The 19,308-nt window shown below is 33.7% G+C and overlaps 2 protein-coding genes across 7 annotated transcripts in view; both read right to left on the bottom strand.

The window, feature by feature from the left end:
- Nucleotides 1-15,677, bottom strand: part of Tsp26A (Tetraspanin 26A) — a 252,225-nt gene extending 236,548 nt beyond the window's left edge. For 2 of the 4 annotated variants that reach the window (XM_074135415.1, XM_074135416.1), the window contains exon 1: nt 15,280-15,677. In XM_074135415.1, the coding sequence (XP_073991516.1) occupies nt 15,280-15,420 (141 nt within the window). In that variant the 5' untranslated portion in view covers nt 15,421-15,677. Of the gene's footprint in view, nt 1-14,114; nt 14,292-15,279 lie in introns of those variants that run through there. The other 2 variants (XM_074135418.1, XM_074135417.1) reach the window with 2 other exon arrangements.
- Nucleotides 1-19,308, bottom strand: part of LOC141457980 (uncharacterized) — a 138,171-nt gene that overhangs the window by 88,198 nt on the left and 30,665 nt on the right. The gene's annotated exons all lie outside the window — the stretch shown is intronic.

Raw genomic sequence — 19,308 nt, 5'->3', positions numbered from 1 at the left:
ACCCGCCTCCTTTCTTCATCCAACTACATCAAATACACTTGATTAGCTTTCGAGTTATAACCACGGCCAACTTAATCTGATCTGGGTAGGTATATTCACTCTACTTTTTCATTTATTGCACTTTAGTTAAAATAAAAAATAGTTAGGTTTTTAATATCTAATTAGCCCCTTAAATTCTGTCTACACACATATTATATAGTTTATAATATCCCATAAAACTTGGCACGATAAGTTTAATTTCGTTACAATCGTCATGTGACCATAATAAGGTCTTTCTGGTTTGGGTACCTGGTCATTCAGGTCGTAAGGGAAACGAAGCGGCAGATTTATTGGCCCGGAAAGGCTCTGCGGGACACTTCGTTGGCCTGGAGCCCTGTTTTGGGGTTCCGAAGTGTGTGAAGAGTGCAGCCATTAACTTATGGGCGCAGAGTAGGTCTCAAGAGTGGTGGCATGCCATCACTGGGCAGAGACAGGCGAAGGAGTTCATTAAAGGCTATTCGCCGAGGCTGACTGCAGAATTAATCCGTCAAGGCCGCGTGGGGCTATAAGGATGATTGTAGGCCTATTAACTGGCCACTGAAGGCTCAGAAAACACATGCATCGCATGGGCCTGGCAGATGATAGGTTCTGTCAGGAAGAGGAGGAGAATACGGCACTGCACGTGATGTGTCAGTGCGAGGGGCTCGTATGGCTAAGGATGTTACTTCTCGGGGAGGAAAAACCAAGGCCTGTGAGCTTTACCCAAGAGCCGCTCTCCAGCAACAAGAGTCTGATTAAAAAGACAGGTCTGGAGGGTGAGCTTTAGAGTGAGAGGAGCCACAATAGATCCAAGGGGGTCGTAGGCCTTGAGGCCGCCCTAGTTTAATATATCTATCTACAATCGTCATGATAAACACTGGAAAATCTGGAAGCGAGGTAGAGACTTTAAACTACAGGATTTGTGCAGAAAGAAGAGAGTCGAAGAGTTTACGATATTAAGATTTTGATTCTTTAGTTACAAATGAAACTTTCAACATCGTTATGGATTATTTTTTGGTTAATTCAAAAATTTGGTTGAACCACCAAGTCTGTGTTTTGAGAATGCTGTTGTATATTTATTAAGTCGATTCTGTTCCAATTGGTTAACGATTGAAAAACATTATTCTAGTTATTTTAAGAAGGCAGTGGTCTAAGAACAATCTGCGATTTTTCTCTTTTTAATGATTTCGTGAATTTTTGTCTCTAACTCATAGCGTTTTATTAAGATAGTTCACGTTTTAAATAAAATAACCATTTCTCCGAGAATGTAAATTAGCAGAGTGTTTAGCATATTTGGACTCCCAGATCTGAAGATCCCGGGTTCGAATTCAACAGCAGGAAGGCCTTTTACATTTTCTCTCCTTAGAAGCTTCTAACAGCTCACTTTCCGGTGGCCTAATATTGCATATCCGGGAGCCATTGACCTCAAGATTTATAAAAAACTAAAAAGTTGCTAGCTCATTTCCTTCAACGATGAAGAAACAGCTATTACAAAGAGGAATAACATACTAATCAGTCAAGCATTGATTTGGTTCCTTAAAAGACGGAAGGAATTTTAAAAATATGGTAATTAAAGTTTTACATACTTGAAATTAAAGTCGGCAGTACTTAAGAAATAAATTATTAAAATAGAACGCGCAGGCCAAGATTGTAAAAGTGGTGGTTAATGTCCGTGTGTATACATAATAATTAAATGAATGATAAGTTTAAAGTGAGCGCTCACAGTGTGTATCAGAACAACATGAAATCTAATTAAAAATAATAACACATACAGAAATACAGACGTAAGATGGCTCTCTATTTACTTGGAGTACATCTAATAATAGAAACAGACAATCTAAAGAGGTCTTAGACCTTGATGAGTCGACTTAGTATTTGGCCTTGGCAGTGAACCAGCATGATGTATAACTTCTGGCGTCCATTATTTTTACTTTTCGCGTTTTTTTTATTTTATTTATTCATTTGCTTTATTTTTTATGTTTTTTGTTTAACCATTTCTCACAATTTTTATCTTGTAGAGTACAATAACACGTTGTTATGAGTGCAAAGAACCACACATACAAAATGGCACTACGAACGTAAATCTACCGAACGGTTGCGATAAAGATAAAATAGTTTTATGCAGTTAAAAAGCAGTTATTGTTTCTAATCTTACTGCAATTGCAAGCACTATTTTTGTAAAAACAATTCGTGAAATAATGGACCTCAATAAAAAGATATCAGTAAATAATATCTAAACGCTCTAGTCCTAACCTTGTCCAATCCATTCAATCGAATTTCCTACGCAGTAAATAGAATCTAAACGCTCTAATCCTAACCTTGTCCAATCCCTTCAATCGGATATCCTACGTAGTAAATAAAATCTAAACGCCCTAATCTTAACCTTGTCCAATCCCTTCAATCGGATATCCTACGCAGTAAATAAAATCTAAACGCTCTAATTCTAACATTGTCCAATCCCTTCAATCGAATTTCCTACGCAGTAAATAGAATCTAAACGCTCTAATCCTAACTTTGTCCAATCCCTTCAAGCGAATATCCTACGCAGTAAATAGAATCTAAACGCTCTAATCCTAACTTTGTCCAATCCCTTCAAGCGAATATCCTACGCAGTAAATAGAATCTAAACGCTCTAATCCTAACTTTGTCCAATCCCTTCAAGCGAATATCCTACGCAGTAAATAGAATCTAAACGCTCTAGTCCTAACCTTGTCCAATCCATTCAATCGAATTTCCTACGCAGTAAATAGAATCTAAACGCTCTAATCCTAACCTTGTCCAATCCCTTCAATCGGATATCCTACGTAGTAAATAAAATCTAAACGCCCTAATCTTAACCTTGTCCAATCCCTTCAATCGGATATCCTACGCAGTAAATAAAATCTAAACGCTCTAATTCTAACTTTGTCCAATCCCTTCAATCGAATTTCCTACGCAGTAAATAGAATCTAAACGCTCTAATCCTAACTTTGTCCAATCCCTTCAAGCGAATATCCTACGCAGTAAATAGAATCTAAACGCTCTAATCCTAACTTTGTCCAATCCCTTCAAGCGAATATCCTACGCAGTAAATAGAATCTAAACGCTCTAATCCTAACTTTGTCCAATCCCTTCAAGCGAATATCCTACGCAGTAAATAGAATCTAAACGCTCTAGTCCTAACCTTGTCCAATCCATTCAATCGAATTTCCTACGCAGTAAATAGAATCTAAACGCTCTAATCCTAACCTTGTCCAATCCCTTCAATCGGATATCCTACGTAGTAAATAAAATCTAAACGCCCTAATCTTAACCTTGTCCAATCCCTTCAATCGGATATCCTACGCAGTAAATAAAATCTAAACGCTCTAATTCTAACATTGTCCAATCCCTTCAATCGAATTTCCTACGCAGTAAATAGAATCTAAACGCTCTAATCCTAACTTTGTCCAATCCCTTCAAGCGAATATCCTACGCAGTAAATAGAATCTAAACGCTCTAATCCTAACTTTGTCCAATCCCTTCAAGCGAATATCCTACGCAGTAAATAAAATCTAAACGCTCTAATTCTAACATTGTCCAATCCCTTCAATCGAATATCCTACGCAGTAAATAGAATCTAAACGCTCTAATCCTAACCTTGTCCAATTCCTTCAATCGAATATCCTACGCAGTAAATAAAATCTAAACTCTCTAATCCTAACATTGTCCAATCCCTTCAATCGAATATCCTACGCAGTAAATAGAATCTAAACGCTCTATTCTTAACCTAATCCAATCCTTTAAATTGAATATCCTACGCAGTAAATAGAATCTAAACGCTCTAATCTTAACCTAATCCAATCCTTTAAATCGAATATCCTACGCAATAAATAAAATCTAAACGCTCTAATCTTAACTTAATCCAATCCCTTAAATCGAATATCCTACGAATCATCAATTTTATGGCACGTTGCTAGAGCCGTGTTCAAATTAAAAATTCCAAAAGATAGTTCAATCAAATGTTATACATGAAGACTGTAATAAAAGTTAAAGAAATTTTTGTTTACCTTCTTTTTTAGTGGGTGTTAAAACCGATCAATTTTCTGTAATAACACGTTAGAGGAGCGGCGATAATTTCTACTATCCCTACGAGTCCTGCTTAAATAAGAGTTAACTTGAAATAATTTGGCAAATATTTACTTTCAAACAAACATTACCATTAAAAATTACTAAATCTTTTACTAAAAAAATTTGTTTTCCACAATTGCGTTTTTTTTTTTTATCACTTCAATAAATCTTCAAACTTTGAATGCAACACAGAGAGAATTCTCAGTCACAAGTTATGAAAATGATATTAACAAAAGAGTCAAAGAACCATGCAGCCCAGTAATTCGCAAGGTTTACTGATAACTGTAATGTTCTAGCCTTTTTCTACTTCTACTTCTTCTGACAGGATGCCTACTGATTCTTCATCCGTGACCATTCAAAGTGTTAGACATGGTTGTTCTTACTTACAAGGACGCTATAAAACTATGTTTATCATATCTTATAAATTGGTTGTACAAGAGACTAGAATTTCATCAATAGATCCATTGTCTATGATAGAAATTTTGGTAAAATATGGGTACATCTTCGTGGGGGAAGGGTAAAAAACAACAAACAAACGAACAAAACTCGTAATTATGTTCGTACACCGCGTCTATTAGTTGCCTAACTGTTACAGAACGAAAACTATAAGAATCATTACAGAACGTTTGGAGAACAAAACGATAATCTTTTATCAAAATTCTGCTTAAAGTAAAGTAAAAATGAAGTAATGCCTATTTTTTCAGGCGGGGCTTTACGTCCAACTACCAAATTAGGGTGTCGTGGACGGAGGCGACTAACAAATATACTTTACTGCAAATTCCTCATATTAACCATTAAATAAAATCCAAGACCTAAGGGAATCGAACCTACTAAACCAACAATACATCTCAGCATTGCGGGTCTTGCCTATAACCGCCCGGTTAAACGTAACGCCTTACTTCAATCTTATCTGTTTTTGGAGACTTACCTACTTCGTGGTAAACGTTTCGATTCCATAAATAACTAATGAATTTCCTTCCCTCTTACGATGGGAATCCCAGCTGTCCAAGAAATGAGACTAATTCAAGATACATTTACATACTTTACATATGACAGGACAAAGGAATTGAATTTAAAAAAAAATATTTTGTTCTTTGAACTCTGGATTTTTCCAAAATTTTCTAAACTTCCAACAAAGTTCTTGATTGAGAGAAAAGCAAAAAAAAAAAACTTTTTCAAATGCTGGCATTTAATGTTCACTTTCGTACAGTTAAATTCTGGCAGAGCCGGTGTCCTTTAAAGGAATAATTGTCTTCCTGCTCCTCTTACCAAGAGGAACACCTACGAGGGTCGTTTGAAAAGTCCGTGCAAAAATAAAAACTACTTAATTTTTTGGGGTAAACCTTTTTTATTTTTCAACATAGTCTCCTTTTAGGCTTATACACTTCGTCCAACGCTGCTCTAGTTTGTTGATCCCTTCCGAATAATAGGATTTGTCCAAGTCTGAAAAATAGCCATTCGTTTCTGCAATCACCTCCTCGTTTGAATAAAATCTTTTTCCCGCCAGCCATTTCTTCATATTGGGGAACAAATAGTAGTCCGAGGGAGCCAAGTCTGGAGAATAGGGGGGATGTGAAACGAGTTGGAACCTTATTTCCATTAATTTTGCGACCACAACTGCTGAGGTGTGAGCTGGTGCGTTGTCGTGATGGAAAAGGACTTTTTTGTGGGCCAATCGTGGGCGTTTTTCTTGCAGCTCGGTTTTCAAACGGTCCAACACGATGAATAATATGCACCTGTAATAGTTTTACCCTTTTCCAGATAGTCGATGAGGATTATTCCTTGCGAAGGAACGGTCTTCGCCTTTTTTGGCGCAGATTCCCCCTTGGTAACCCATTGTTTAGATTGTTCTTTGGTCTCAGGAGTGTAGTGATGTATCCATGTTTCATCCACAGTGACGAAACGACGCTTAAAGTCCTGCGGATTCTTCTGGAACAGCTGCAAACCGTCCTTGCAACACTTCACACGATTTCGTTTTTGGTCAAGCGTGAGCAATCGCGGCACCCATCTTGCGGATAGCTTTGTCATGTCCAAATGTTGATGCAAAATATTATGTACCCCTTCATTCGTGATGCCCACAGCACTAGCAATCTCACGCACCTTCACTCTTCTGTCATCCATCACCATATCATGGATTTTATCAATGATTTCTGGAGTAGTAACCTCAACAGGGCGTCCAGAACGTTCAGCGTCACTTGTGCCCATATGGCCACTCTGAAAATTTTGAAACCACTTATAAACTGTTCTAATCGAAGGTGCAGAGTCACCATAATGTTTATCAAGCTTCTCTTTAGTCTCCTGAGGCGTTTTGCCTTTCATAAAGTAGTGTTTAATCAACACACGAAATTCTTTTTCGTCCATTTTTTGAAAATCACTCGACTTCCTCGATTCAAACGAATGCCAAACACAAAGAAATAGACCGATCTGGCTGAAACTTGGTGGGTGTTCTTCCAAGAGATGCTACTAACTAAACATAACCTCGATACGCGCCAGTAGTGCTATCTCTCTGACTTTGCACGGACTTTTCAAACGACCCTCGTATTTGCGGTAGTAATTCCTTTTGCACCCAAAAAAACTCACTCAGTTATCCAAAAGTAACGTCAAGATTGTTTAATTTTGGTTCATCAAGTATTAGTGCAAAAAACCAAACTATCTCTAAACATGGAAGAACGTCTGAAACTGGTTAGGGATACCAAAAAAACCCATGCGTGCTAAAACGGGATAATGCGGAGAAACTGAAGAGACAGACTTCTTTGAAGATTGGAGCGTTTCGTTGAAGCCTACAGTTCTATACGAAACGTACAGATGAATATATTAACAAATTTGAAAATAAAATAAATATTGCCTTATTTAAAACAACCTTATAAATAAATTTGAATAATATTATAAAGGTCCAAGTGAAATTTCATCATAAATATCATACACATGTTTCGAATAATCAGTAAAAAAATAAAAATAAAATGAAATAAAACTCTGCAGGACTTCAGCCATTTTATTTAATTAAAGAAACCCGTTACCGACCGGTTTAATAGCTAGACTGGGAAAGGAAATAGAAATCTGCAGTGAAAGAATTTTAATCTAAAGAGAAAATAGTGAAGGGAACCAAACCGGAAGAAGTAGAAATGGCAAGAGAAACATCATCTCTTAGGTAACAGGTTTAGGAGGATGATGTGATGTATCTATTTATGTATTCATGACGTCATATCTTTCTTAAGTTAATATTAAATAATGTAAATGAATTACAATTGGTTTATATGCCATAAATTACAGATTTATGTACAATCAATTACAATGTAAATTACAAAATTCGTTACAGTAAATTCTTCCTAAAGATATTTATGGATTGGTTCACTGTTTATTTTATTTTTTAATAAAATAGCAGAACAAGGAGTAGAATTAAAAATTTATTAACTGAATAATTACAATTCACATCGATTATTAGCTGAACGAATTCCGCCCTTCTAGAAAGACGAACACGTACCCCAATTTTTGTGTTGATTAAAATAAAGCGTAATTTACAACAGAATCACAAAACAAATAATGATACACAAAATTTATAACAGAAGGAAAGCACTCACTGTAAACAAAAATGAAAGTGAAATAAGTAAATCTTCCCATTGCTGCAAAAACCAAAATAATTTAACTACTTTCTTTCACGACAAGTATTTCGTCAAGAAATGAAAAAATGGGTCCTCTCTCATCTGGATAGTTGAAGGATTCCACTTTAGGAGCCAACAAAGCAAAAAGAATAACCTAATCTTAGATAACCATTATAATTAATCTAACGTTAAATAAGAAGCGTTATCATTTAGTACAATGAACCAGTAACCTAATTCCTTTTATAATTATATCTCATATTATCTAGAAATCCATCGCTCGAGACACAAATTGCCTTCTAAGAACGTGCAGAACCAAAAATCGACACTAGTGTTCTTTCTTCATTATTAATAATAAATAATCCTTTATTTTTATAATAAAAAATAATACAAAAATAAAGAAAAAACAAGAATCAGAAAAAGATGGAGGTTGAAGTAAAATAGAGAGCCAAAGAAGAGCACAGCAAATCAAATTGTGAAGCTTTTACCAAAGAACAGAATAAAACATTAAACTTCTTGACAATAAAAATAAAATAAAAGATATTTAAATTTTAGGCTCTCCGTTGAAGTAGAGAGAGATTTGCTTTTTTTCGGGCAGTCAAGCGGCACTGAAGGCCCTCTCTTCCTTCAGAATTATCTCTTCCTTGGTCTGGGAATGTAAGAAGGCCTTAGAAAAACTAGCTCGGCACAATAAAGTCCGACTTGAGTGGGTGCCGGGTCATGTGGGGATTAAGGGGAATGAGATAGCTGATCATTGGCCTATAACCAGTCCTGGGGATCACCAAGGGTGCAGTTCGTGAGGCACTCAGAGATTGGGTCTGGAGAGAGCGTGAAAAGCACTGGGTGATGCTTCTTGTAGTCAAACACAGCAATATAGTTATGCCCTTGTTGTGCAAATAAAGAGCCAAAGAGACTCTGGGACTTGGGCAGAAATCAGATTACTCTGGTTACAGGCCTAGTCACAGGGCAGGGCAGGTTAAGTTAAGCACCTGCACAAGATAGGGCTTATCAGCTCGGAACTGTTGTACAGATTGTGCCAGGAAGAGGAGGAAACGGCCTCTCATCTGTTATTCGATTGCGATGCAATCGAAAGACTGCGCTACGATATCTTTGGTACCTTGAGACCAAAAGAGATTGTAGCGCAGTAGGAACTGGTAGGGAAAGCCCTCAACCTTCTTAGAAGGGGAGGTTTCACCTATTAGACTCAACGGGGAAGGCACAATAAGCCTTTTGTGGCTACGGTGCCGTGGGGCATAAGTCCCGTCCCGCATTTCAAAATCTAAATCTAGGCTCTCCATTTATAATTTTGTATCTTAAATTCCAGGCACTCCTGGTAAAAGTAATAAGTGGAAGATAATCCGAGGTGGACAGCAAATCAACAATATAATGGCCAGAAAGACTAGAATTCGGAGTCGGAGCTCACCTTGAGTAGGACATATAGCTAGGAAATGATAGAGATCCTCCTGTACTTCTAAGGAGCACATGCCATCATCACCTTGCCGCTCCAACCACGGGACACTAACCTTAATAGCTCGGCTAGAATTTTAAAGAACCAGATAAGGCCTCTAAAATTTAGTTTCGCGTTTGCTATATGACCAAAAAGCGAACTGCTATCGTCTATGTCCTCCATTAGGTACTTCATTATTATTAGAGGTTAAAACTGCTTCCACATTTAAAGATTTGAGCAAATATTATAAGAGCATCAGTCTAATCCTCAGATTTATCATAATAGGTAAGAATAAACTTTAAAAATTTGTCATCTAAGTGTCACAAAATATGCACAAACTATTTGCAAGATTATCACAAAGGAACAACAACAAAAGATAGCATTTCTGTAAAAAAAAGATACTACAACTTACATAACAAGAATACATTCGACTGTAAAAAGAACAAAAAATAAGGTGTTTTTTATCAGCAAAAGTTTTCAGGGCGATACAAAGTAATGTAAGTAGAAGTAAAGTAACAAGAAGTAAACTGATTATCGTAATGGTAAATAAAACATATTACCGGGCGAGAATCCGTTTCTCAGATAATATGCTAAAAGTAGGCTAAAACCTCTACGAACTTTCAGCATGTTCTCGCCAAAAGTACAACTCAACATCCAACTTTACTTTTAGAGTATAATTTAAATCCGTCGCAAACAGTTGTCAAACTCTTTAATGGAGTCTAAACTACTTTTATATAAGATTTAAAAGAAAATTTTTAGATTTGAATAAAGATTATTTATTAATTTATTAAGAGTAACACTTTCAGTGATTCCTCAGCCGAGAATGCAGTGCATGAACTGCATTATTACAACCAGAGAAAATGTACAAGTTCAGAAAAGTAGAACTAAAATTAGTTTGTTAGTCCTTTTGGTAAAACTGGACACAATGCCAGTTCGCAGTTTGAAATATGGATCACATGAGAATGTGAACAAAGGACTTATGCCGACAAAAGCTTTCTCGGGAACAAAAAAATGGTAATTAAGCAGAAACAGTGATAGTGTAAACTGCATATTTTCACTATATTAAGAATAATAATGCATACATTATTTAGCATAATTTGTATACATATATTTTTTTAAAGGTATATAGAATAAAATTTTAAATAAGCAAAATCTACGTTTAATTCTAAAAATCCTAACTGAGGGTTGATTGGAATGAAGTCAGCCCATTTCTCATCTTCTACGGTAGAAATGGCCACCGAAAGCAACTTAAGTCATTACTCGGTTCCGCACGACATTCAAAAACATCTCAAAATCCCTGAGGTCTAATTAGGATCATACATAATTAGGTACAGCTAAGGGCAAATTAAGTAGGGACGCAGGTATAATTAATTATCTTCCAGGGCCCCCAACTTTTTTTTTTTTTAATTTATTTGTAAAGTTACACCAGCGCTAGACACGGTATAAGTAACAATGACAATAACTGACATCAAACTAACTAATTGAGGGGAGAAGCTACCCAGTGATAACACTCCTTAAGTCGTCTCCAGGATTAGCTATTCTCTTCGGAAGAGAGAAAATCGCGAGGCCACTGGCGTTTTAATCGTCTGGGAGGATGATCTGGATGGTGATGAGATGATAAATGGCGGGCAAGAGGATTGGAATGAGAGTGCAAGTTCTGATGAAAACTTTTGTAACGAGTTCGTACAACCTGGACCTACAAATGGAATTTCCAGGTCTGTGTGAATGGTTAGATTTGAAACGTAAAATGGAGCGTTAACGATAGTGCGGAGAATTTTAGACTGAAGAGATTGAAGCGTTTCGTTGAAGATTGGAGCGTTTCGTTGAACCTCTCAGTTCAATACCGTAAGTCCAGGCGGGGTTTTAGTATAGAATTGTAAATCAGTCGTTTGTTATTAAGTGAAAATTTTGAACGTAGTCTTTTAGGTAGTCGATAACGCCTGTTAACTTCAGTTCGTTTAAGTCGTGTGTGCGGGTTCCAAGTCAGTCTTTTGTCTAAATAAAGCCCAAGATAACGGACACAACATTGGCAGGAGAAATTGGAATTGAGTCATAGAAGATCGGCAGGAAGAGTGATCCAGCGGGGAGTAAAAGTAATATTTTGAGATTTGGTTTCATCCCAACTTAATTTAGTAATTCTGTTTCCAATAAATTTTATTTTAGCTAATCGAAGAGTGGTTTAGTTATTGCATAAAGGTGTTATTGATGTCTTGTGTTTATAGTTAACTATAAAGGGGCAGATATTTTTGAAAGGGAGTCAGTCTGACGAAGTAAAGGGAATTTACTGGTATAGCCCTCTCCCTGTCAGCAATGTCCTTGCTATGGTAACAGTAGCCCTTGATGTGTTTTCATAACAAATGCAAGGACGAACCCATTCAGTCCACGGCCTTCATGTTATCCAAGCTTGTGAGTTAGAAGTTAGCTCATTGGGGGCTGTTTAGTATGAAGAGGGAGAGAGACGGTTATACTTTCAATTTTCTTTCTCTCTTTTTATAATGTGATTAAAAATCTAAAGTAAAAATAAAAAACTAAACCTAATTACAAATTTATAGAATTTTCCGTTTTTAATTAAACTTAATTAATATATAGATCCAAAATAAAAAAGTTTTCCCGATTTGTGAAAACCACTTTTCGTACTTAGCGGATCTCAAAAACAAAGTATTTCTAAGTGTACACAATTGCATTACTTCCTTCTGCGTGATTTAAGAAGTACTTATTACAAAAAATAAAATAAGCTGTGTAAGAAAAGATATAATAATTTCCAAAAAAATGAATAATTAATTACAAATCTAATGTAACAATATAATTATTTTTTAAAAAATCAAAATTCAATGAAATTTCATAACAAAATATACACCAGAAAAGTCTGGGGTATACACATGTTTACGTTTAATTAAGCAACAATTATAACTTCCTTTTGTGGCGGAAATATAATAATTGTGAGAATTTCTATTCATAAATTTAGAGCAGCACCATTGTGTCAGATCTAGCGTAACAGATTTTTATTTTTTTAGCATTAAAATATTTTGGAAATGGAAAGGTTTGAACAAAAATCATGTCTTCTTTTTTGAAACGGCAGTTTGCTTAAAAATAATAAAATATTAGTTTAGTGCTAATGTTAAGCATTACGGCTGATTCAGTATTGTGGTATGGCTAATTGCAAACCTAATTCGTCACTAACTGAGATCATATGCAAGTTTAGCAAACCAGAAATTGCTGTGAAGCAATACCCTTGCACAAATTACCCCAATATATTAGGTGGGATATAGTGTACATGCTAATGAACAAGGAGTTCTAACAAGGAGGCATGGGAATGCTGAAAAAGCTCAGATTATAAGCAATAATTTTAGAAGAATTAGTAAAAGTGTTCTAAAAACCAAAAAGAAGAATAATAAAAGTAGTCGCAAAAAAAAATGTGGTACTTTGGGATTATTCCGTTGATCTGCCAACGGCTCGCCAAAATGCGCAAAAATCCTTTGGCACCATCATAATGAAAAGCAATTTCCAAAATAAACAATCTAAACGCATTAAATTTATCAAATCATAATAATAAAAAGAATGTAAGTGTAATAATAAGTAATAAAAAAGTGTAATAAAAATTTGAATCATTTTGCAGCGGAGTAAAAAACAGTATATTTCAATACGCTAAAGAAAATTAACTCGCGCAGTCAAGGATTTCACAGTAAATGTGATAAAATTGGTGGTTATTGGCGCAAAGTTAACTTTTGGCGAAAATGTTCGACGGGATATACCCAAAGTACCAAAAATGAAGCAAGAAAGCAGTCGTAGAATAAAATAGCAGCACAATCTTAGCACTATATCTGTCAACATCTTTCCATCAACTAATGGGATGATGCCAATCCCTCATAACTTTGAACCATGCACGTAAATTCTATTCCAAAAAAGTAGTCAAATAAAAAATTACGTCATCCGTTAAGTTAAATCAAAAACGTGAGGGAGGCACACTAAATTCAAACCCTCGTTTGAGGAACGAACAATGAATGTTCGTGTGCAAATTAAGAGTGCATAATCGCACTTGTAAACTTGAGTTCAGTATTAGCTACCCAGCTTACTGCACAATAAATCTAACAAGGAAAGCGCACATTTAGACTATTGGATGCCAATAAGAGAATTGCTGCAGACAAAGCATTCAAAATAGGACAATTTAGTCGAATTTTACTCATAACTATTTACACACATAAGTGTAAAGTTTAGCCATCCATTGACTGATCCTCCACCAGGGCGAGTTTCCTCAAAAACGTACCAAGTTGAAGGTGAGTTTGCATGGAGCAGTTATTAAAATTTAAAGAACATTATTTTGGGCCATAATCACGAAAATTGGGTTACCTCCCTCGGTGAAATTTAGCCTCTTCCTAATTAAAATAATATTTATCTCATTTCCCAAAGCTCCATGACCTAGAAAACTCCATCACTGAGAAAACAAAAAACCCAAAATTCTGAATGAAATTATAATTCCTCAGTTCTTAAGTATAAAGAAAAACCAAACAAGTTCATGTCTAAATCGAGTGATTAAAATGGATATTCAACTATCTCGACCAACTGGATCTCGTATTTAAGAGATTAGAAGACACCAGTATAAAAGGCACGTCTTCGGAGAGAGCTAACCACTTAAAAATTGACTAAAACCTGTTTTCTTTATAACATTTTTGATGAAATTTTTGTGAAATTTATATCATTATATTACTAGTATGCTTTCCAGCTTTGTATTTCTATGGTATTAAAACCATATATTTCAAATAAAAACAAACCAAGTAAAGTTATATTTCTGATTTCATCTGCCGTGGTTACTCTGACCAATTTTGGATTTAGTCAGATAGTAGGAGATAACGTGTCAGAAATTTTATGAGAGTAGTTCAAATTTCTCAAAAAGGCATTAATTTTTTAGTAGAAAAAAACGAATTCGTAGAAACTATTTTGAAAACTAATGAAATATTTTTTCATACCTTTAGAAAGCTGCCTGTTTATAACTTAAGTTGAACTTTATGAAGATCCATAGTTTATCACAATTATTTGAAAAAATAGTGCACTACCGTATATCATGACATGGAAAGAACGAGTTTCTAGCTAAAGAATCCAAAATGGGCAAGTTCAATTTAATCCACTAATTTATCCATTTAGCACTCTAATTTCATAAAAATTATATTCCTGCACTTTCAACTCAAAAGTGTAAAACTAAAGAGTGTTTGAAGTTGAGTCAAATAAACTTTAAGAATTAGGATACTCAAAAAGTTTTAAAAGAATTACTACCATACTCAAACAAGTTTACTTTAGGAAACAGAAAGTGATCTAAACAATATTGTTCATTTCAACAAATGACTTAAACAAAATAAAACACGATGAAATGAATAAAATTAAGCACACAAAAAATGTAATTCATCATTTTGAAAAGAGTTTTTAAAACAGTTTAATCTATAATGACGAATAAACAGGTGAAAGATCTGAATTAACTTCTTCTGTATATTAGAATGTTCCAAAATCTTTTTACTTCGAAAAGATAGCCTGAAATTCACCCTAATCTTCATAAATAACCCTACGAGAGGTTATCTGACCTTTAAGACTACCAAATAAAGCCCAAATGAAATAAAACCTCATTAGATAAAAAGATGGTACAAAAACGAGTTTTTAGAATTAAGTAACATTAAGAGATAACTAGTTATTGTAAAGAAATTTGATAAAATGAGCGGAAAACTGATAGCTAGGTTTACTATATGTAGGTTCAAACTCGAATAAGTATCTACATGAAATAAAGGTGATACTACTTTGAATCATGGCAGGCCAAGTCTGTTATCAAAGTTTAAAATCACTTTTTGCATTCTGCTTTTTGATTAAACACTTTTTCGTCAATTGATTGTTTACTAGATTTCCAATCAATTAAATATGCGAATTAAGGGCCTAATGTAAAGATTATTTGTTGAAACTGAACGAACTCTTTGTTTACGTTCACAAATGCTTCTGCAAAACCTCAACAGTTCGGGACTGACACAGTTTTTTTTTAAAAAACAATCAGTTTTTACAGGTTTAAGAACAACTTATTCAGTACACAAAAAGTCTTTCTTAAAATTAATACGAATCATATTTGACATTATAGATAAACAAAAAGTTACTCACCCAAAATAAAACATTAAATCCAAATATCACATATTTCAGGCAACAACTAACTTCTGATGTATCCTTCCTATATTTCCGTATGGCTTGTACGGGCATATTGTAACCATTTGACTGAATAAGACGTAAACCTTCGCCACTCATTCGATCTAACTTCTCCTGGCCATCACTCACTAAAGATTTAGTTACAACAGCATCTTCCAAAGTGATAATTAAAATGGAATAAATATTTTTTAAAAAAAAAGTCCTACTGTATGTATATATGCAATATTTATATACAAGTAAACATTGGCGGAAATGTATTTTAATTACTAGATTAAGCACATGAATAACCGGAACTCCAAAACCTGTACCGCTCGAAAGGCTGCAATGAACTGACAATCGTTATTCGTTCAATCAAACACAACAATACTAGAAAACCATGCGCAAGAATTGAAACTTCGAAAGTACATACTAGCGCATTCTATCCGCCATTATGTGAAACACCTCAATAGCATATAAATATAAAGAAAATTATAATTAAATCTAAAACAAATACTTCAATAAAGAATCAACCAATAATGCCTATGTTTTCAATTTAAATATCAAGAGAAAACAATCATAAAATATAAAAGTGAAACAATAGAAACTATTACTGTATAGAGAACCTACAAAAGTGCATTTAAGCGCATTCTATCGGCCATTTAAAGAAATTGTCCCAATTGAAACCATTTAATTCTGAAAATAAAAATCTCTTAATTTGAAATCAAATGTAGTTAGAACTGTCACAAGAGGCAATAAAACAAAGAAATGGAAATAAATAAACTAATTGATTTAGGGAATCATGGTGTTTTTTATAATCTTAAGACCACATAACTAAATTTAGCCTTAATAAGCTATAGGAAAGCGTAACTCTTCAATAATTTCCTTTTTACGTAGAATAATTGTAAACTAAAAACTTAATCAGGTAAATATTATTATATACATTACATCAATAGTAAGGCTAAAATTATAATAGAAATAACAGAGCGCCCTTTTATGGTAACAGGGTAAAAAAAAAAAAGAATCCTTAAGAGCCGATACTTTTTTAGGTCAGCTAGTTTTGGAAGTAGAAAATAAAAATAGGAAAATTACGTGTTTTACTAGAAATTCCTCACTTATAACTTCTAACATTCCATTTCTTATTTTCTCTTTCTAATACTTTATTTTTATACCAGGGCTAAATAATTAATTGTTTGTTGGCTAGTTTTGGATGTACTGTTTCAGGAAAATAATAAAAATTTAAATCAGTGCTAGTTTCATTAAAAATTCCCTATATTATTACTTCTAGAATTCTATTTTTATGCCAGGGCTAGATTGTACATATTACGTCGAAAAGTTATCGATGTACAGATACATAAAGAAGAGAAAACATGGGAAATCTCCAACAGTTTTACTAGAAATTCCGTAGAATTTTGACCATTCCATTTCTATGCTTGGGCTAGATAGATAATACATTTTTCTATTACTAGTTTTGAATTTAAGGGTTCTATAAAAATAAAAAATTATCACTACATTTAATAGTAATTAGTTATTTTCTCGTTCAAACATTCTATTTCTACGTTAGGGCTAGATTCTACAGTTTAGCCTAACTTGTTAATCATTATAATCTTTACAAGAAATTTCTTAGTTTTCGCTTTTTACTTTCAATTACAACGTCTGGATTGGATAATACTTCTCGCGTCTACGTCTTTTAGATATAGAGGTTCAGAAAAATATGGAAAAATTAAATATCTCCTCCAGTTTTACTAGAAACTATACTATTTTTCACTTTTAGAATTCTATTCTTATGCCAGGGATTGATCGTACACATTAAGTCGGCTAGTTCGTGATGTAGAAGTACAGAAAAAGAGAAAATGGAAACAACTTTAATAGTTTTACTAGATTCCATAGTTCCTCTTTCTAACATCCCATTTCCATGCCTGGAATGGATAATACACCTTACTTCAGCTAGTTTTGAAGGTTTTATAAACTTACTAGTTTTACTAAAATATTCTTATTTTCTCCTTGTAACCTTCTATTTCTTTACGTGGGTAGGGTAAATTCACCGTACGTCTCCTAGTTTTGGATGAAGGCGTTCAGAAAAAAAAAAGATAAAAATTAGTCTTGATAGTGCAAGTGGGTCGGCTAATTGTGAATGTAGAGGTTCAGAAATTTAGTTAAAAAAAATGTAAATGATCGCTAGTTTTACTGAAAATTCCTTAGTTTCTTTTTTAAACATTCCATTTCTACGTCTGAGTTGCATAGTTCTGGAGAAACGGCTACTTAAAAGGAAAACATTTGAAAATAATCACTATATTTACCAGGAATTCCTTGCCATTTCTAGACTAACGATTTGAGGGCTGAGCTAGCAATTATAGAAAAGAATTAAGTATGTTTTTCAACTTAAATAAAATGTATTTTATTAAAAGGAAAATGTTATAAATAAATTTTAAAAAACAACTTTTATTAACTATAGTAATCACAAAATAATGTATTTTTTTTTTAAATAATATTAAAAAACAGAAAATGACATAACCGTGTTATTAACTAAAGGTAATTAATGTACTTAAAACAAATAAGAATTAACATTACAATGACAAAAATAACATTTGAAATCAGAATAATTAAATAATTTGTTTTTAAGGGCTCTAAACCATGGAAATATGGTGATTATCATTAAAAAACAAAACCAAAAAATAAAAATAAAAATGTATACAAATATATTAAATTTTCATCTAACCGCAAAAAAAAAAAAAATAGCTGTTTTACAGCTTAAAACAATATGTTTATAATTTCTCAATTAATCACAGCCAGAAATATATAGTACATATTTAAAAAAGGCATATAATTATTATATTCTATAGAAAATATAGATTTTTTCTTTAATTATTTCTTAAAACATAAAAATTATTTGAATATTTATGTAAACCGTTATTTTGGAAAATGGGAGGGTTTCTGTTTCTTTGTTGGTTTTTTTGTTTAATAAATATTTTTTGAGCACGCTTCCTCATTTTGTGGAAGTTATGTGGACTGTTTATCTTTTGCAAAAAAATAAATTTCGTTATGTAAGGTGTGAGCAATGATATAAATTTGTAAAATAATGTGGGCAAAATCGTGGAAAATGTGCAAAAACAGTAGTGCGTGGTTGAACTGTAGAACAAATTTCACTATTTACGACAAAACAGAAATTAGCGCTACTTTTATAAATAGGTTTATAATACTTGTTTTTTCCTTTTTAGCTTTCCAGGGAAAAAAAGAGAGTCCAATATGATTATCTGTTAGCTTAATAATCTTAGAGGGCAGAAAAGCAGCAACAATAAATCAAGTTTTGTAAGTGAATTGGGGTGGCAAAAGTCTAAAAGGTAACAGACATATTTGGAAAGAAATTCTGACACACGAATATCCGAAATAATTCGGAAAAACAAGAGTCCAAAGGGCTACAAGAAACGGTGTCCGAGAAATATCACCGATTTAGAAGAATAATGGAGGTTATGAGCACGCAAACAAAATTAATTTTAATTCTAAACGGTCCGAAATCAAAAATACATTACAGCAATGCTTGGAATTTCATACAGATAACAAAATGATGTAGAAACGTGGGCTGTGGGTTTTCTGTGTAATGACCGAGCAGGGTGGAAAAGCGTGTATACTTTACTTCTTATATTCGTACTTAATACTTTAAATAAAAGCTTACTTTAAAATACTTTAAATAATGGAAAGCTATCCAGATTCAGGAAATAAGTAAATCCAATTGACTAACCACCTAGGCACCTAAATTTTTCGAAATATTCAAGACCAATCCATTCTGAAAGAATACATCAACATCTAGCATCTACAATAATCGTAATTCAATTTTTTATTATTTCCCCTTTCTTCTGTACGTAGACAATGTCATTAGAGCCCTAAAGCTCCGCTAGTCACCAAAAACATTAATTTTCAAAGAAATGTTTGTACTGTGCACAGAAACACAACGGTAGAGATGATAATCATCAAATCTATTACTTTTTTTTTTGACAAATTAACAACTTATTT

Source organism: Rhodnius prolixus, unplaced genomic scaffold, assembly GCF_049639745.1.
Source record: "Rhodnius prolixus isolate KJV_2025 unplaced genomic scaffold, Rpr scaffold_5, whole genome shotgun sequence".
Taxonomy (NCBI): Eukaryota; Metazoa; Arthropoda; class Insecta; order Hemiptera; family Reduviidae; genus Rhodnius; species Rhodnius prolixus.
This window is presented reverse-complemented; position numbering and strand designations above follow the sequence as displayed.